Raw genomic sequence first — 20,774 nt, 5'->3', positions numbered from 1 at the left:
ATCAGACACAAATCATTATTCAAAGAGTATTTTATGTGTCATAAAACATTTCTGGAGGCGGCCTTTAAAATGGGACTCATTAGACTTCCATATTAAAGTATAAAATAACACAACCACATAGTTTTCTACTTAACTGTATTAATGCAACGTACAAGCACTTTACAAGGCATGATGGAGAAAATAAATCTTATTAATCTATGACTGTGGATTTGAAAGAATATACACTTAATAACCTGTACCTATAGTGAGTGTGTGTGCGTCCTCCCAGGGTGGTATAATCCACTAGAGGTTGTAATGCTCCGGTGCTGCTGGGGGGTCTGAGAGAATCCCTCTGGAAGCACAGTGGCTGACCCTATCACATATTCAGGTCAAATAAACAAAACAGCGTTGAGAGAAAGGTTAAAACGGAAGAATCGTCTCCTCACCGGCTTTCCCAACCAACGACTGAGATCGTCCCATTCCCTGCCGGCAACACACACCTCACCCCCAAGAGGCAAGACAAGAAAACCATTTGATAAATCATGAATAGTCGCAGTTGTGCAAGTGCTGTGACCATTTCTAAAATTTATTATGGGGATTACACACAAAATCACACAATGTAACATTTTCAAATGTGTTATGAATGCCTCCCAGAATCCAATTCAAATCCTAGGTTACCAAATAAGCCTGAACAAATCCCCCACATTGAGTTCTTCCTCCTTTGAAGACTTGAGAGGTCCGGTCTGCAGGGCAGGTTTTACCACGCCACGCAGACACCTCAGCACACAGAGGAGAAGCCTATATGGCTAGGTGGAAAGAGACAGAGCAAGAGAGCAGGGTGGTGGTCTGACAATGATAGTCTTTATTTGCAAATACTTTTTTAATTACTTCCAAGACAGTGTGGAGGTAGAGACGAAACAGGGATATGATATTATATACGTCAGATTTAATTATTTAGCAATGAAATCAAAATATAACATCAATTAAGAGTTATATCAAGTTGTAAACTGAGGACATTTATTATAAAAAAAAAACAGCTAGTGATGTGTCTTTGAAGAAAACTATCTAGATTGTGTGAAGACGAGCTCTTTGCACAGTTCAAGTTTAACCTTGAAGCAGCAGAGTCTTCTCCCGTCTTATATTTGTCCTTGTCGGTTTTTCCACCAGTCTTGACTTTGCCTCCTCATTGATGATCTGACGGCGAGTGTGTTTAATTGCATCCGTTTGTTTGTTGGCGAACTCCTGCACAAACACAACACAAACAATTATGGCACTAATTAAAAGGCATGTCATATTAATGGAAAGAGCAAACACACATAGTCTTGGCATTGCTGAGGCACCATATTTGAATTCACAGAGAAGATGTGTGTGGAAAATAAACCCATAATTTCATGATCAGTGCACCTTTTCATTACAGAAGTACAGCCTTAAAAAATTTGAATACAGACTCATTCAACGGCATAAGCATTTCCTGTAATCATTTTAAGCAAAACTTTGAACCAAAACTAAATTTGTTACATTGTGAATAATTGCAGAGATAAAATCCCAGATGCAGAATGCTGCCTGCATGGTGAATCTGTCTGTGTGCCTCTGTGTCAGTAAACTCTTCCCAAACTGACAATTAATTGGGTTTCTCCCCCTTTAATCCCTGGGGAGGAGACTGAATGTGTTTTGATGACCTCTAGGGTCAGTTACATGTTACATTACACAAAGGTTTAGCTCCTTTGTGATAAGGGGACAGCATGGAGAAAGCCCTCTGTTTAGACACCTTGCTCACTACGCATAGCACCTTTTTTCGTAAAGCAGCAGCAGCGGGCGGCGGCGGCAGCAATGTATCCATCAAACCTGCCAGGCTAATTAAAATACAGCTTGTGATTATCCTACTTCAGCTCATCTCCCTCTCTTTCTGTCACCCACACACTCACAACCAAACAAATGCCGCATATCTATACACAATAATTACCTTCTATATCCAGGTTTTTTAAAAAGAGGATAGGGACACCCGTTTTTTTCTCACTAACTTTGCTTAGTGCTATACATACACATGACCCTAAATTAAATAGTAATGAATACAAAAAACATTATCACTACATTTGTATGAAAGCTTTTTTAATTTTTCAGTCAAAATAATGAGTGACATATATGATTCTGTAAACAGAGATTAGTTTTAAAGTGTTTGCAAGTTGTACAGATCTAACTTTCTGTGTTAAATTAAAAAAAGGAAATAAGGGGTAAACAATAAACCAAGTTGAAAAAGGAAACCATAAAGTACTGGGTACCAAAATACTTTTTTTATTGTCAAAACATAATATTGACATAAACCCCAGACACAGAGGGAAAAGCTTTTCCTTGACAGTACAGATTATCAGCATTTCTATATGAATTGGCTTTATTGGATTTTATTCCCTTTTTTTCTGGCTCTTTTTTTAAGCTCAGAATGAATTCCACCAACACATTCCTCATCTTCAGCCATGCGAATATCAAACAAGGAGGGAACTTGGCAGAGGAGAGGAGAGGAAAGCCTAAATAGTTAGAAGATGTAGCTATATGTAGGCCTGTAAATATGCAGCTTTTTATTAAGACAACTCACAATCATTTTGCAAAAAAATTAATTAATTAAAACCTCATGCTGTTGTGGTTTTATTTGTACTATTTAATTTTACAAAACACATTCTATAATTTGTTTCCTATTTCTTTTTATGCCTGGATAAGGCGCAGAGGAGGGAGAGAAGTAATTATCCAATAATAATAAGATTTTTCTTTTTAAGGCTATCAAACAAAGGTCAAGCAGGCCTGTCCAATGTATTAGCAAATATGTATAGGCTACGCATTAACTGGTAGAAATCACAGGTTGGAGGCCTGGCGAAATCCTCACCCTCAGGTTGAGTGTAGCAGAGGCGGAGATAAAAGCCGTCGTCGTCAATTAGCCGGGAGTCAGTGGGAGCGCTGCTCGCCAGAGGCGTTTAACTCCTTCTCCCTTTAAACGTCCTTTTAAGATACAAAGTCCCTGTGGAGGGCCTGGCTTTACAGTTTAATAAATTATTTAGCTATTTAAACGGTGAGATCCAGCAGATAACAGCATCACACGTCATGATTTTCCACTGCAGCAGTTACAAAGTCTCCCGTTAGAGTAAATTACCATGCAGCTGATAGAATATAAGGAAATAGTCTTTTTTTTTTAAATGCGGTTTTAATTGCAAGCTGATTGTCCCTTTGTTGCATTCTGAGACTATAAAGTTGGTCTTGTGTGCTCTACCTGTTGTGGCGTCAAAGTAAAAGAATATAAAACATTTTTAGGAGCTACACTTCTGGTAATTTAAACTTATATGATGCTAAATATGATGATTTGTGGATGGAGTCTGGTGGAGTCTGCTGCAGTAAAAATGTGGGAAGGCTAAACGGTGACCTTTGTGATTGTCATAAAGCAAAACAGCAACGTTATTAAAAATCCACAAGGCTTAATCTTTACACCCGTCTGAAGCTGTCGGGTTGGATATATTACATGATTTTATTTCAGAAAAATATAAAAACATAAATAAGTGAGTTTAAGCTACGTGATTTCACTCCATTTTTTTCATTCTAATAGATGACAAAATACATCTGTACTATCCGGAATAAATAAACAAACAAAAACACGTAAAAAAACAAACAGGGATACCTGAACGGGTTGCAGTTCCTCTCCTCCAAACAGGCAGACTCACAGCAAAACTTTTCCTCTGCTGAGATCAAATCTCATGTTTAGCTGTTAAATAAAATCCAGGGATATGATCCATTCATCCGCTTCCACTGATCGAAATCTGTCAAAAGAGATGTCACTGAGTTTGTGTAAAGTTGATATGGTGTACCAGTTTTTGTGAGCCCCAGCAGGCTGCAGCTCGGAGTGAAAACCAGTTTCCCCAGCAGCTGTCACTGCACCTTTGACTCATGGCCTTCCACTGGAGTCACAGAGAGAGGCAAATGACGATTCATAAAACCCACGGTCTGCCTGTGTTTATAAATCTAAATCAATATTCAAATCTGTTTGAAGTGAGCGGGTGTGTCCGTGCAAGCGCGCAGTGTGTGTGACTGTGTGTGTGTGTGTGTGTGTGTGTGTGTGTGTGTGAGAGAGAGTGTGTGAGTGTGTGTAGGTGTTCCACAAAGCCTCTTAAGATGATACATTTACCAAGCCGTGACAAAAACCCTCAGCATATTATTTTGAGATGGGCACGCAGGTTCAAAATTCAAGTGACATAGAGGAAGCTTATTTGTCTCGTGCAGCCTGTGGGTCCTCCAGTAAATATGAAATAAGACGAATCCTGAACTAAATGGCTATTATATGGATAACAACAAATGAAAAAATGCATTATTGTTATTAACATTTGTGATCATTATTATTATTACTATTATAATTATTATTATTATTATTATTATTATTATTATTATTACTACAAGCGATAACAATGTTACAACACAAAACCTCAAGAATGCACTTTCTTGTAAATCAAATCTAAAATAAAACAGGCCTACCTTCTTCACGTTTCTCTTTTATGTTCTTTCACATTTTGCTGAACATGTGTCAGGTGAAATAAGAGAAAGTAGCTCTGCTTGTCTCCAACTGCACAGCCGGCCTTTCTCTGCCTTCTCCCCTGTCATTTCTCCTGATCCCTGGGTGTAGGTACACTGCAGGTCCCGGTGCCTGTAAGTCCTCGGCTGCTCGGTTCCTCTCGGTGGGAACTCCCCTGCAGATATTCTGGGTGTATTTTGGTGCAGGCCTGTATGAGGCGGATGGGAGCAGACTGGCTGGCTCTGTGGACGGGAGGACAGTTTTAAGAAAATAAGTCCCTCTAAATCCCCTTTTTTGCGACGCGCTGGAATGTGAGAGGACGGTGCAGCCTTCACACGAGAGCCCTTTTTTCTTCCTGTCTTTTTGTCACAGATTTATTTTTCTTTCCAATGTTTAACTCTTTTATACAACATACAGACATGTGAACACTAGAAACTTACATTTTATTTATACAATAAAGTCTTCAATTTCGTGTTAAGGCGCTTTAATATTCCTCGATTGTCTGGAACTATTTTCATTTCTGATTTTAAAAACAGAAACAACAACATTTTTGGTTGACTTTGATGCGCACTCAATGACAATGACGTGATGCACGTTTGAGTATGTATTCACAGCACTACTGTACATACATTATATTTTCAGAAAACTCTTTATTTGAGCATATATTTCCCCTCTCACCAACACAGCCTTCATGCAACTTTCCCCAGTTTAACGCATCCACTGGATAACGGGGATGCCAAATATAAAATGTAACAAAAAGGTGACTAAACTGACTTTTCCTCGGTTTAAACCCCACTTCTCGTCATCCACCGGCATACCGTTTATTTATTATCAATGCACCCTCTCTGCGGTGGGATGGGGATGTTGTCAGTCGCCCTCTCGCTGCCATTGGCTGAGGACTGTGCGTCAAATAAGTAGCTGGAGACATTTGTTTCCCAGAAAGAAAAAAAAGGGAGGAAAAAAACCCTCATCCTCCCCACCGGTGTGAGAGACGGAGACAGAGACAGACCTCAGCTCAGTCCTGCGGCTCTCATTGGCTGGCAGTTTGTACAAAATCCAACTCAAACCACTTCACTCACAACACACCAACAAATCCTAAAGGCGTACATGCAGCCTCCTCCATCACTCCTCAGCCTTCGCACCGATTCAAAACCCGAAGCAGCCGCTCCATCTTTAACTTTTATTCCCACAGTTGTTCTGTCTTTGAAGACGGCTGCTCCTGCTTTCGGTGGGTTGCGGTGTTTTTTTTTATCCGCCAGGACGTCCTTAATCTGCACTGAGTTTTATTATTTCTCCTGGAGGAAACCGAGCAGACAAAGAACTTTACAGTCGTCGATAGCAGGGTAAGTTTAACTTTTATTATTAATAATACTATTTATATTACTATTAATAGGCTATTATTATTATTAGCCTATATCGAAATAATGAATCGCAGTACAGTAAAATTAATAACAAATTAGAAGCCTATGGGAAATCACAACTTTTCTAAAACCAAATTTAAAATGCTTATAAAATCATTAAAAAAAAGAAGGAATACAACGTTTAAACACTGCTGCTGGTGCTAAAATAAAACCCACTAAGACACTGAAAGAAATGCCAGTCAGAAGGTTTTAGGCTGTTTAGTGGCATCAAATTGCAGATGATGGCTGACCACACTTAAACTCAGTCTATTATTTATTTGAGCAGAGTACAGAGTCACTAAGTGTGAGTTTGGTCATCAAACCCTTTTAGATGAACATCAATCTGATCGTATATGATGTAAATGCACACAGAGCATCCGGTAATTACAGTAGCAAACTGGTGAAGTTAGGCTACACCATGATCATATCTGCATATGGAAACAAAGGCAGATCAAAAGCTAAATTAAAACTTTTCTGATACCAGAATTGCCTTTTTCATTATAGCATGATTAAGTGAGGTCATGTTTTTACCCATTTCACACTCTCATTGACTGAAGCTAGTGCTGCTACCGAGGACACAGAGTTCACTCAGGGAAGTTTCTGCTCAAAAGGACACCCACATTTATGTCATATCGCACAGTGAGTCCTCGCCGTAAATTCACAGACGCAATAATGCAAAATAAATTGATATAGGTTATTGTGGAGAGGCGAGGCTGAAAGCTGCAGTGAAGAGAAAGAACATTTGGGCCTTTTATCGATCTAAATGTGTCGGGACCTTTTCTCTCTGCCTCCAGAGAGGAATATTGTGAAGGACAATAAACCAACAGGTCACATGATTAATTTATTTAGGTTCTAGTGACAGATTATGCGTCTAAATTGGCATTTTAGCCCGATTAGCTGTACATTTCCACGAATTTAATTTCTCCCCTGTAGTTAAAACCATTTTATATTTTTATATAAGTGCTGCGTTAGACTAAAATATACAGCAAGATCACAATTAATTTACGTAAATGTGCAGAAGAAATTATTATAGCTGCTGCTGATTTGCAGCATCGAGCCTGGAGCACGTTGGACTGACTTGATGCCAAACTGCAGCTCCACTTAGATGCCACTCGGATTATCTCGTTAATTCATCAACAGAAAAACATTTATCATAATTAATTCTTGGACAGGGTGATTATTATTGAGCGGGTGGGTGCAACTGGTAGACGGGTCGGTTTTAAGTGTGACAGATTGGGATGAGGGGGTTAAAACCGTTGGATATTGAAAAAAAAAATGCAACTAATCAAGACGCGCAGTGGGGATGACGGGTGAGGGTCACTGCAGTTGTAGTGACAGCGATCACACATTTACCAATCAACACCGCAGAGCACTTTTATTTCTGTTTAAATAACTGCAACAATTACGTGTTTAACATGGCGGTTTTTTTTGTTTTTACTGAATTTGAGCGTCTCGACATCAGATAATCTCGTGTTTTATTAATTACACGAGATTTATTAAATTGCATTGAAAATTCAGGCCAATCATGTAAAATATAAAAAGTCATTTTAATTAGTTTCTTAACGACAGAGAAAAATAGGTTGGTCATCATAAATCAGGAAGTAGGTTTGAAAACTGATTATTTATGTTGACTACGTATTTTATAGACATCCATGACATCAAATCAGTCTCTTCTTTTACTTCCCCACTGCCTTTGACTTCTTTCAATTCCCCTTAGTTTTTGTTTGTATCTACAACCACAATTTTAGATAAGGTAGAGCCAAACAGAGAATAAAATAGAGCCAAAGGCGCAGAAAGACTTTAGGGGTTTGTTGAGTGTGTTTGTTTTTTTCTTTCTTTAGTTTAACAGCTTGGGCAGTTTAAAAAGTTCCTACATCACATTTTATTGTGCCTTGTTGCAGTTATAGTGCCGGTGTATTACTTTGTGTGTGTGTGTGTGTGTGTGTGTGTGTGTGTGTGTGTGTGTGTGTGTGTGTGTGTGTGTGAGTGTGAGTGAGTGAGTGAGTGAGAGAGAGAGGGGGGGGGGGCTATAGAGATGAGGACAGCTGGAGATGTGTTTTTTGAGGAGAGCCGTGCGTTTTGAAGAGGGCTTATTTCGCGACAGTGCCATGTAAACAGACCCAATATCTCTTCACACGGTGCACCTTCATCGATGTCTTCTTCTCTTTTGTCGTTTTTGGAACAGGTGCCCTGTGTAACACGGACCACACGGCGAACAGAGGACACCAAGTACACCTCGAGAGCTCCATCCATTTTCAAAATTTTTTCCAACTTCAGCCCTCAGACAAACATTAGCATGATGTCGTATCTAAAGCAACCACCTTACACAGTCAATGGCCTCAGCTTAACTACTTCCGGAATGGATCTTTTGCATCCATCAGTGGGCTATCCAGGTAGGTTTGAACTTTTTGAAGAATAAATAAATGAAAGAACAGGACCTATTTCAAAACGTCTACATCTGATAATAACTTCTACATTTTTGGGGAGATAAATCAGAAATCAAACATATTAGATTACATCGGCTATTTTACCAAACCAAACCGTCCAACGACTTGGAGGGAACAGAAGTCTGGTATTGCATGATTTAATTTTAGATGTGCCTTTTGAATGAGTTACTGACAAATTGCTTTGATTTTTGCTTAAACTGCATCACATTAGACTAAAGTATGTGAAAAGGTACAATTGCCATCGGCATTTAAGTCTCACATGACTCGTGCGTAATTGCGCACAAAAACAAAAATCTATGATTCTGTTATAGATCTGCCTTTGAATGCTTGATCTTTTTAGTTGATTTTTTAAATGGATACATGAGTAACATCATTTAATTGATTTCCATTTCCGTTTTACTTGCAGCAACGCCACGGAAGCAGAGGCGAGAGAGGACTACTTTTACGCGCGCACAGCTCGACGTTTTGGAGGCGTTGTTCGCCAAAACTCGGTACCCGGACATATTCATGCGCGAAGAGGTGGCACTGAAAATCAATCTACCTGAGTCCCGCGTACAAGTGAGTTAACCAGAACATTAACAATATTTGGAAAATGATTCCATGTGCATAAATATTTTAGGTATAAAAAAAAGACACCGAAACAAAAGTGGCACTTTTGCCAAACAAATGCAAACACGTTTGAATGATTAAATCGCAACTGCATGAATTAACAATGTGAAACAAAATGTTTATGTAGGCTACGCTTACATCTCATTTGGGGGGGCTCGAATGAAAATGTTTTTTTTTTTTAAATCTATTTTATATCTGCACTGTGAGAAACATTCATCTTAACCCGTGACTGACAGAAGGCCTACATCTGAGGCTTAGCATTTTGTCTGCCTGAAATCAAGTGGAAAACTTTTGCCAGTGGGGTGAGATAATTCCACTTAAGGACAGATTCCTGTTTCGAGAATTTGAGCAATGAAATGAGACCGATCAGTCCACTGGTACCAAAAACTTGGCTTGAGAAAAAATCTAGAAACATCTTGATTTCAAAACAAATGAAATAAATGTTCTTTCCACATGGACTAGATAAAAAGGGGGCTATTACTTACAGTGCGAAAATATTTAACTAGCTCTAGGTCATATTCCAGAAACGTAGATGTTGGGTTATATTAACACTATAAGTAAGGGATATCAAAATTAGCATGTACCAATAGACTATGTGACTCTTGCAGGTTTGGTTTAAGAACCGGCGGGCAAAGTGTCGCCAGCAGCAGCAGCAGCAGCAGAACGGGGGCCAGAACAAAGTGCGACCAGCCAAAAAGAAAAGTTCCCCAACCAGAGAGGTGAGCTCAGAGAGCGGGGCCAGCGGTCAGTTCACGCCCCCAACCAGTACCACCACAGTTCCCGCCATCTCAACCAGCACCGCCCCGGTGTCCATTTGGAGCCCGGCGTCCATCTCTCCGCTCTCAGACCCCCTGTCTACCTCCTCCTCCTGCATGCAGAGGTCCTATCCCATGACCTACACCCAGGCCTCGAGCTACAGCCAGGGCTACGCCGGCTCGACGTCCTACTTCGGCGGCATGGACTGCGGCTCTTACCTCACTCCCATGCACCACCAGTTGTCAGGGCCTGGTTCAACTCTCAGTCCGATGAGCACAAACGCGGTCACAAGCCATCTGAACCAGTCCCCGGCGTCCCTCTCCACCCAGGGCTACGGGACGTCCGGCCTGGGCTTCAACTCCACTGCAGACTGCTTGGATTATAAGGACCAAGCGGCGTCGTGGAAGCTGAACTTCAATGCCGATTGCTTGGATTATAAGGATCAAACATCCTCGTGGAAATTCCAGGTCCTGTGAACAGAGCAATCAGCTGTCAAAAAAGTGCACAAACAGTGACGATCACATCAGACACAGCGCTGCCATCCCTCAACAAAACACATCGGACTGGTTCAAATGTCAGCCGGGCTCGGCGAGGCAGGGCTCTCAGGGGCCTCGAGGTTTTGGCATGATGGTCTTTGGTCCTCCAAGAGGAGAGGTTTAATTTATTTTACCACTGGCAACGAGATTCTTTCCCCCTGTTCATTCACAGGTTGTAGCCCCTTATCCATGTCTGTCAGTGTGTGCCTCTATGCGTAAAAAACACCTGTTGAGGACAACACAGATAAACGCCACAGCCACGGAACTAATGTTTATCCAAGAACAAAACTCTTGTTAATTCTGCTGGTGAAGTGGTCGGGGTGGACAGACCTCCTTTAAGCTTCTTACACAACTTTGCCAACCTGCTGGCAGAGAGACACGAGGACGGTGTGTGGACATGGATGCACTACTTTATTTAAGAAAAAAAAGTGTTTATAAGGAATCAATATGTAGTTTCTAAGAGACAATCAGTGTGTGTCTTATATAAATGGTACATATGTGTTTTTTTTTTTATCTGTGCTAGCCTTCGAAACTGTGATCTGTTGTATTGTATGCAATTTGTGAGCCCCCCTCGCATCAGACTCTGCTGTGATTTTAATAGATTTCTAACTTTTTTTGAACAACGAAAGATGCTAATGGTTAAACGACCGGCATCACAAAGAGAGACGAGACTTTCCTAAGCACATGGTAGTAATAAAATCAAGGGTTAGCCACACTGGAAATGACTCTCGGCTGCTGAGAGCTCCACACTTGCTCCCCCTCCACTGATCTCAATACACGGTGATTGTGGATCCTTTACTGGCTCCAAAGATGGTGTGACCTCACCGCTGAAAAGACATGAATAAAGGTCCTGTGAGCTTACTCTTTCATCAAGGGACGATCTGTGTGTGTGTGTGTGTGTGTGTGTGTGCGCGCGCGCGCGCGGAGAGAGTGGGAAATGGAGAATGAACAGTGTCAGTGCTGTGTGCAAAACTAATCGTGGGTATTTTTTTCAGATGGTTTATTTGAGTTACATGAATATTCTTAATCACTTCCACAAAAAATTTGACATTTTGCCAAATGAAATAACAATAATACTAGCCTAAAAACGAATAAAACGTATAATAATGACTTTAATTTTTATTTTAGACAGGCCTCACTTTAAAAATACTATTTAAATATATATTTGGGGGGAAATAAAAAAAAAGATCCATGCATTTAATGAAAACAAGGTGGCATATTTTCACATAGGCTAGTGGAGGCAGTTTTGCAGGTGGTAATTGGGCCAATAATTGCCGTTTCACTGGCGACCAAACTCAGTTTCTTCATGCATAGTTACTCCAACTTATGTGACATAACACAACATGGATTTAAATGACCTTGCTCATACCTTCCGTTTTGTAATTCTTATTTTTAAACCCACCCGATGCTCACTGTAATGTGGGAGGATACATACAAAAATTCTGTTCAAGCTCTGTTAACGAAAAATCGCCGAATTTGACAAATGTTGTCATAAAAAATTAATATGGGGTTATAATTTATTCTAGCTCTGCTCAGGTTTGTTCCTTTCTTAGTTTCCGGCAGTTCAGTTCGGATAGTCTCAACAAAGAGAGTGTGCGGCTTGAGAAAGCAGTGTTTAATCCCGGCCTCCAATAGATGTTAATCCCAATATTCTACCGGCGGGGGTTTCTCTGGGACTCATGGGCAGCAGTGGTCCAATTCAAAGCCCACCGCATGGGTTTACATGCCTGATCCCCAAATGTGCGCTCTAATACGAAGGCTAATATTTCATGTAACAAGACAAAACGTAAACGCATGTTGATGTTCAATTCATCTATGGAGAAACTGAATTGCATGTTATGTATGAACACTTCAGCAAAGCTTTAACTTCATAGGGATATTTAAACAGAAAAAAGGACTAAAATCACTGCTGAGTATCATTTTGTTGATGCTTTTTAGTAGCTGGCATAGGTGATGATTTAGGCTGTGTTAATACCCTGCTGTGTCGTGTATAAAAAAAAAGTAATCCAAGGTATAAACCTGCAGAAACCCGGCACTAAAACCTAAAAAGTTACTGCTTAAAGCAACATTGTGTGTTGTATTTTTTAACCTCAAGAAAAATCACCATAATATGGGCTATCAAGTTACTTGTATATTCTGTAAACTGCATCATAACCTTTTCACATATTTGCTGCACAAGGTAGGGTTTATTTGCAAAAGCACCCTTCTGATTTTTTAATATTTTTAATTTCTCTTAACGGTAATTAAGTTGTTCCTTAACTCCATTGAAGTGCACAAGCGCGGCTACAACTTCTTAAACTACATTTGAGGAGTCAGAAGGTTTGTTTGCATTTACTTTTTTTTTTTTCAAGTCCAACGCTGCTGTCAGCTTGGACGGCACGAGACAATAAAGTCAGAGCGGCTATGAGATCTGTAATGAGTCGACATGGCTCTGCAGCGGGCTAATTGTTAGAAGTCCAACATTCAATTAGGATCCTTGACATTGCCAATAATCTCTCTTTCATTGGAGTCTCCGCTAAAGGAGCACACTAATTAAAAGCGTTGCTTGAAATAATCGAAGCGTTAAAGAGAAGAGCGACTTTGATTCCACTCCTGCGTGGACAGAAAATAGGTGTGTGTGTGTGTGTGTGTGTGTGTGTGTGTGTGTGTGTGTGTGTGTGTGTGTGTGTGTGTGTGTGTGTGTGTGTTTTAGGCGGTTGGATTGTAGTTTTGAAAGACGTAATCATGCAATAGGCCATATCCATAACTTATTCAAGGGTGAAATAGAAGTAGCTGTTTATATCCGGGTCATGCCGGTGCCTGTGTTCGTTTAATTTCTCACACAGACCGATGTTAGCGTTATAATGTTCAAGAATCAATTATAACACCGCTGCACCAATGTAACGCCAAGTTTAGCAACACGCATATACATCGTTATGACGGTAAACAATGCAACAATTGAACTTGGAAACAATAGCTTAGGGTGACAGAAAGCTGAATATTCATGAGACGCGTCTCCTCTTGAGTGTCAACAACTCCTCCAGCCAGACTGCTGCAGCAAAAGCGGAAAAAGGTCACTTTCAAATGTCAGCTGTGAAAAAAACCCCTCCTATTTCTAACGACTGAGAGAGGCGCACCAAGTGACTGAAGCGAGGGAGAAGCATGAGAACACTTTGAAGACGGGAAGAGCTGGATCTGCCTCCTCAATACACTTAGGCCTATCTTTATCTGAATGAACACGCCCGACTGAAAAACATCATTATTGAAAATGCCATTAATGCTTCGAATAGCCTACCTCCAAGAAAAAGAACAATGGCTCATACAAACACGTGTCTCTCAGTATTAGTGTAATCACAAATTAAAAGCAATGTTAAGCTCAATGTAAAATGCTGATTAAACAATAGTTAATATGTTTAAGGTCCCTCTTACTTATAGGCGACTGGTTTAAAAACAAAGGGCCACAGTCCCTGTCATTTTAAATGTCCACTCTAAACAACATTTCACCCTAATCAATGGTCCCTGATAGCCAATACCAACTGACACACAATGGCTTCACCCAGCTTGTTATTGTAACCTTGGGGCCTCGTGTCTTCCAAGTGCACAAGTCATGAGGAGGATTAGACATCCGGCCTCCACAATACTTCATACGTACAATGAGTTTTAATCAAGAGCAAAGCAGTGCTAAGGCGCATATGGGCTCAACAGACGCTGCGTTAATCCCTCTTGGTTTTTGTCTAACAGCGGGCTGCGCAGCGCCCCTTGTCCCCTGGTCTGGTTGCTGTCCGGTCGGTCACAAACTGATCCTCCGCAAACATCGGCCTGTTGCAAAGCTGGTGGTTAAGGCCGCAACGCCTGCAGGGGGAGTGGGGGATTATTCCCCGAGTACGTGGTCCGATAATCAGTTATGAAAATGATATGAGAGCAGATTGAAGAAGAGATCTTATTTACAAATCTCACAAAAAAAACAGGCTGGTATAGTTAGGATGTAGCGATAACGAGAGCATGACTGCCTCAAGGTTTTCCCTGTAAAAGTCTGAAGGTGTTTTCCCCCTAAACCAACTAATCCAAGTCAAAATACAATCTTGCAGGGGAACTTTAAATGAACATAAGGCGTTAACTATTGATGATGAAAAGGCAAAGAAAGCTAGTCTATTACTGAGAAAAAGAAAAAGAGATTATTAAAACTGCCCAGAAATGTGGAACAGTTTATTTAAATTGTAGAAATTAATTTATTGCTCTAAATTAAAAATAATCACCACATTGCTTTTAGATCTTACAACTTGTTTGATAGCTGCTTGATATTCAGTATATGTATGTGTATTTATTGCAAGACATTGTAATGACAATAAAAATAAAGGCAATAACATAATGATGTGGAAAATGTGCCAACAACTAATAAAAAACAAACAAAAATAAATAATATATTTTTAAGCTAATCCAACAGTATCCCCTTGAAAGTGCTTATCCAGGCTTAGTCGACATTTTCTGAAATTATTTAAGTTTCTGACATCATCAGTGAATTTGATAATCTTGTCAAAGATTAAATTAAAAGGGTTTTGTATAGCCTACATAATAACAGATTTAGATGTTTTAAAAAATGAAGTCTAAAGAGATTTGAAGTAAGCGCAGTAAAAAGCATGTTATTTTAATTTCTCAGACTGCTCACACAAATCCATGGATTTACAGAGATCCAAAACTGATAATGATACATAGCAGCTTGACTAGATGGAGGTCTGATGAAGCAAAGGGCCACACATTCTTTCCACACAAGTAAGCGTCGCTGAGTCTGTAAGATAACCTTAAAAACACTCAAAATACTTCACCGGTTCCTTCATTACCTGCAGGGATTTATTACCTCCTGTAGAAAACACATGAAAACACATTCTTATACTGTTCCAACTGTAAGGACTTTATTTCTTTCCCACATAAGTGCTCTTTAAAAAAAACTGTCTCACCAAATATGCCTAAACATTTGGCTTATGATGTTCATAAGCCCCACAGGACACAGAAGGCTTATCAGTTCATTAGCCACTTGATGGCCTATTTCAAGTTATAGTAGGTGGGAGGAGGGCGATGGATGAGGATACAACCATCCATTACTGAAGCATATTTTGTTGAGCTATTCAGGGGCACAGAAAAAAAACCTCAAACCCATAAGAAGATTACGAGATCTCAGCATATGTTAAAAAACACATTATTACTATGCTTTGGGTCGAGTTAATACCTAGTTGGTTAAAGCTCACATAGTCAGTACCAAAGAGGCTGTCCATTAGGACATTTATGCTTAAATTCTTTTGTTTGTTTTGAGAGTTTAGGACAATGCACTCAGTAAAAATCTTTTTTGCGAATGTTAAAGCAAAAATAACAAATATAGTCAGTAAATTTATGCTTGGTGAAAGTAATAACGCATTTAAATGTTGAAATTTAGCGGTAATGTACTTTAAACTTGCTTTCAAAACTCCTTGGATTAAATAGTCCCCAGCCATTAATAAAAATCTCCTTATGAGACAAATGAAAATGTTTTCATAGTGGATTATGCATCAACCTAATGGCAATGTCCCCACACACAGCAGGATGGTAAAGAGTAAAGGGCTGACATATTACAAGTATAATCGCCCCTAAATGACTAATGGTCATTAATAATGCTGTCCTAGAGCTCAAACAGACAATTTGGCCACTCAATATTAAATGGAACCATTTTAAGCCTCAACGTAAAAGGATAGTTCTCATTGTTGTTTCATGTGGTATGGTGCCAACCACTGCAAGCCACGGTTAGAAAACATTTCATTTCAATCATTCCCTTGACCTACAATAAACGTTATTTCGGCAATGGAAATATGTAGAGAAAGAAACTATTACTGCTGCAAAAAAATAAAACATTTTACACCTCAAAATGTGCTTCCATGTTGAAAAAGAAATCCTCAACAAATTGTCCAACTTCCTTTTGGTTTCTGAAATTTTGAACCACACCTCGTGGCCTTCCTCAGTGGATGGAGTGCCTCAGTTGTCATCAAGATGTCATGTCAGTCGTTCCTGCTATTCCCCCCAAAATTCAGTTGAAGGAAGGCGAAGAAATGTGGTTGAAAGCTCCGTAAAACACAGACAGACATTATGTCAGGATTTTTTTTCAAGCTGCTGTTTCTAAGGTCAAGAATGAACCTTCAAACTCAAAATATTTCCGCATGGTTTAGTACATTAAAGTTACAACATCAGGGAGTGTGGTCTGAGCCAAAGAACTGACGGACATACCCCACTGTAATCTCACTGAGCTGAAGCAAAGTGAGGATTCTGGGCATCAAATGTGAGTCAGAAACAATACAGTATATAACAAACTTCAGTAGTGGTATTTAACAACATTTACATAGTAAGCTTTTGATATTCTCTTCTGGCTTAATACTTACTTTCAACTGAAATTGGGGGAAATAGCAGGAACAACTGACATTTGACACCGCATGTAAGCCATGATCAAACTCCATAGTTAATGGCCTCAAACACACCTTTTGATCACAAATAGCTTACAAATTTAATGACTTCATGGTGAACGGAGCCAATTTCTCTCCATTCTGCCAGTATTCTCACCACAGGCTACACGGTATATCAAAAACAGCTACAGTGCATCGCAAAAGAAAAAAGTAACAATATCATTTACTAATTTCACATTAAACCCTGGCCGCATGAATTCAGCAATGTCAGTTAACTAATTCATAAAAGGCTTTCTCTGTGTGTAATTCACAATTACCAGCAATATAATACAACAATAATGGCGAATATCTAAACTATAGTACATGTAATTTCCCTGTTTCTACTGAGCCACATTATACTATATTTTTACCTGTGAAAGACCCACTTCTCTCCTCCTCACCAGGCCGCTGAGCCCACAAGACTCTTCATTGTAATGATTAACACAGGTGCATGTGATGAGGCCTCACTGATAATATACACCATTCTAACAAACACTCTATCTCTTAATCTTGTGCAAACACTGTTCTCTTGTTTAGTAGGCCTATAGGAGGAACCAAAAATTAATTAGCTGCATCCAACAGATTAGCGCTCAGAGACACCCACCCACCCCTTCTCCCACAAATGGACAGTAGTTAGACTATAGAGAGGGGAGGAAAGGAAAATCAGACCAAAGGCAGAATCTCCTCTTTGCTTATTTCAATATTTCATTGAGTGTTATACATCAATGAACTTTTTCAGGGTGTCATCGCGCAGAAGCTAAGCCTTTGGAATTCGTGGGCCGCAAGTGTATGCCTTCATCCAACGTGCCCTGAATACATGAAAGCAGGCATCTCTGTCACACAAGTTCAAAACATACTTCAACTTCTAGAAGCACCACATCCACAAGACTGAGCCACTTTTCTCCCGGCAGCAAAGGAACTTTACTTTTCATTGAGGTTAAATATATTAAATGTCTGAGAGACGCAAATTTTTTTTTTTATCTCTTTGATTATGTGTGTCATACACCTCTTTCTCTCCATTGGTTTTCTCTGTCTCCACTATCTGTAGTAAAGGCAAACACTTGTCATTTTTCTAGCTGCAAGTAGCTCCTCCATTTCTGTTGTGTACTGAATAGTGGGACAATGTGAAGAACAACTTTAAACCACACGCCAGACACAACAGATCTTTTTAACAGGAGATATTTTGGCATTCCATAGCAGAAAAGGCACAGCAACATTAAAAACGACTGCATTTAATTAGGTGAGCTAGTTCCAGGGTTCTGCTATTGTGCGTGCTGGCTCACTGGCAGGGCTTACTGGGACACTTGATGGAACTGAGCTATCATTAATGACATTTATATACAAAGTCAAAATGTCTACTGTGAAAAATGTCTTATGTTTCTGGCTCAACATTCACTGTATGCTTCCCATGAATGCTGCTCTCATTTGAAAAAGTATCTTTACCCTCTTCTGCATCAGCTGTTTTAATATGCCTTGTGCATTTTCATCCAGCCATAGGTAATTATAATTATCTCCTATCCATCAGTCCTCTACTACCATATGTGACTGTTGGTTTACCATGTAACTGCTCATAAATGCCCAATAACAGCCCAAAGATGAGTCGCTGTTATTTTCTGTCTCCGCAGAAGATCCCAGAACAATAAATTATAACATAGCTGACATCTTGGAGAAAGTGCATAAAACACAACTTACTATGAGGCTATTAATTAAGAAAGCATCACATGGACACATGAACACAAACACAGCAACAGTTGCCTGTTGAAGAGATGATGCTTTAGGGCCTGAGAGCCAATATGGTCGTTAGGCAGAGACAAAAAGTGCTTTTCATAATGCAAGCCAAACATTTAATATGGTTTAAGGGTTAAAATATTCTGGGGATAGTCAGATCTCTCTTTCTTCTTATACAGCTAATTTGACAGTTTCAAAATCCCTCTATCTGTCTCTGATACATTTTACCTCTTTTAATCCCCACCCCCCCTCCCCCTCCCCCTCCCCCCTCCACCTGTTAGTCTGGGTTTGTATGCGTGCCTCCCTCTCTCCTGAGAGCATATGGAGCAGTGGCTGACCCTGGGAGTCGTTGAGTGTGGGGACAGATGCAGCTTCTTCTATCCCCTCCCCCCCCTCTTCCCCGTCCCCCTCTCCGTGCACCCGCCACGACCAGCTCTTCCCTCCGATCCACCTGTTTAGGTCACAGACCAGGGGGATGAGTGGCTGTGCGCGTGCCACACCAGCGGCTTGGCCACTGCCTTATTATCCCACCCAAGACAAAAGGGTATTTAGGGAGGCCGGCTGCTTGCCCAAGGGGAACACAATGCCATGAGGCTGGCAGGCCTCTGGACTCAGGGCCCGTCGATCACATGCCCGCTTTATGTGAATGAGCGTCAGGGGGCATCTGTTGCGTGTGTGTGTGTGTGTGTGCGTATGCGTGTGTCTAACCTGAGGTATTATGCCAGACTTGGGGGCAGGAGACAAAGACGATGACGTGTGTGTGCATTTTTGTGTGTGTGTGAGAGGCAAAGGGGGGTACTTAAAAACAATTGCATCTATTATAATTAAATGAGGTCCACACTTGAATAGACTGTGGGCTAACTAATAACAGGTCAACTTCTGCTGCTAATGAAATTCATATTGCCGTACTTACAAAGTCGTGCTTCACAATGTATGCTTTAACTGATTTTAACATGCAAGAACTACTCAGTATTCAAAACATCCTGGCTGAGCCTTATAATGAACAATGGTGCACTTGAGAGTGACTGTAATGTGGAAGAAGAGTACAAATAAAAGCCCTAAAACCATTCAGAACTCCATTGCAAAATGTCAATATTCTACAAGCTGATCCAAATCTGTAGTGATATGTTTTATACAACTTTTAGAAAGCAGGTCAAAACATTAACTTCCCTTTACAGTCACTTGTGGAGTTTAAACTATATATACCAACATAAATAAATTATAGTCACTATATGTACTACTATATAACTAATGTTAGAACTAATGTTATACAGTAGCCGTTTCTCCCTTGTATCACAACAGATCAATAAAACTGATCAGCTTAAAAAAGCACTGATTAGCCGTTCCCATCAGTTCCCAGGTGATTGTGCTGCTGTGTGATTTATTTAACACCAGTGGAGAGCCACGTTTGTTAGATGCTCAATGCTGCTTTCTTATTAGTAAGATGAGGCAGAATTTTATTAATAGCTGCATTAGTTACTATTTTAACAGCTTATAATGCAGCGTTCCTGTTATTTTGTCCAATCCCTGTATGCCTGCTCTGGAAACTCATTTATTCATGCATGTGTTTTGTTTAGTCTAGACAACGTTACATCATTCTGGCAGGGGTGTTTGTATGTTATTGTGTCTATTGTGGCTTACTACATCATGTCATGCTCTCTCGTCAGGCACGGTTACACATGGCTTGTGGCGCCCTGACCTACAACTCCCCCTCTTGTTTGTCAGCGGTTGTTTGGCCTACTTTCATAAAGACAAACACAGCCATTTGTTTTGTTTTGCATTTCCATGAAAATGGAATAAACAAATGGCAGGGAGGGGGACAGTTGGGTTTTTTGTTGTTGTGATTTTTGGGGGGGTGTATGGGGTGGGGAATATCATACTTGTGAATACAATTAATAAATAATAATTTAAGAAATAAATTAAACACAAAAATTGTAAACACACATAAGAATAAGCCTGAGTTGGTTAATTTTGTTAAAAAAAAAAAAAAAAGAAAGAAAGTCAAACTAATTTTAAAAAACTGTATTCTGGAAACCTCCTGTCAAAAATACTACACTTACAATCACCCAACATGTATTAACATTTTTCATCTCAGTGGGTCGTCCCTGACCTTCTGGACACCAACTGAACCGCGGGCCACGAGACCAGCAGACCCTCAAACTGAATCAGCCCCTCCCTCGCCTCTTCTCTCACTCCATGGACAGTAAAGATGCTACAGTTCATTAATGAGTGTGCTCCATAGCTCTTAGAGTCCTTAATTAGTGGCACACTGACACTGGCCAGCCATGCACCAGGAGGGGCATGCTGGGAAGATGGGGGGGGGGGGGGGGGGCCCA

General features: G+C 40.2%; 1 protein-coding gene and 1 long non-coding RNA gene across 4 annotated transcripts in view; one reads left to right on the top strand and one right to left on the bottom strand.

Annotated features, from left to right (window-relative positions):
* Positions 1-648: 648 nt before the first annotated feature.
* The window catches only part of LOC123978461, a 26,286-nt gene continuing 6,160 nt past the window's right edge, over positions 649-20,774 (bottom strand). For both annotated transcript variants that reach the window (XR_006826964.1, XR_006826965.1), the window contains 4 exons: positions 9,953-10,204; positions 4,486-4,764; positions 3,638-3,776; positions 649-1,221 (listed from right to left, as the gene is read on the bottom strand). This is a non-coding gene — a long non-coding RNA (uncharacterized LOC123978461). The remainder of the gene's footprint in view (positions 1,222-3,637; positions 3,777-4,485; positions 4,765-9,952; positions 10,205-20,774) is intronic.
* On the top strand, positions 8,219-10,210 carry otx2b (orthodenticle homeobox 2b). 2 transcript variants are annotated; one of them, XM_046061690.1, is made up of 3 exons: positions 8,219-8,315; positions 8,776-8,927; positions 9,587-10,210. In XM_046061690.1, exons 1-3 carry the CDS (start codon positions 8,219-8,221, stop codon positions 10,208-10,210), a joined length of 873 nt encoding a protein of 290 aa, XP_045917646.1. The 2 variants fall into 2 exon arrangements, with proteins under 2 accessions (XP_045917646.1, XP_045917645.1); XM_046061689.1 differs by having other exon boundaries at positions 8,219-8,324; positions 8,761-8,927.

The sequence above is a fragment of the Micropterus dolomieu genome, linkage group LG11, assembly GCF_021292245.1.
Source record: "Micropterus dolomieu isolate WLL.071019.BEF.003 ecotype Adirondacks linkage group LG11, ASM2129224v1, whole genome shotgun sequence".
Classification (NCBI taxonomy): domain Eukaryota; kingdom Metazoa; phylum Chordata; class Actinopteri; order Centrarchiformes; family Centrarchidae; genus Micropterus; species Micropterus dolomieu.
The sequence above is the reverse complement of the archived record's forward strand: the minus strand, read 5'-3'. Positions and strand labels throughout refer to the sequence as shown.

Bases quoted from the DNA above. Each gene is read 5' to 3' on its own strand.
- otx2b (XM_046061689.1), top strand. From the start codon at position 8,219: ATGATGTCGTATCTAAAGCAACCACCTTACACAGTCAATGGCCTCAGC. The intron at 8,325-8,760 runs AACTTTTTGAAG...TGATTTCCATTT, and splicing joins GGGCTATCCAGGTAGGTTTG to CCGTTTTACTTGCAGCAACG. The intron at 8,928-9,586 runs GTGAGTTAACCA...TGACTCTTGCAG, and splicing joins TACCTGAGTCCCGCGTACAA to GTTTGGTTTAAGAACCGGCG.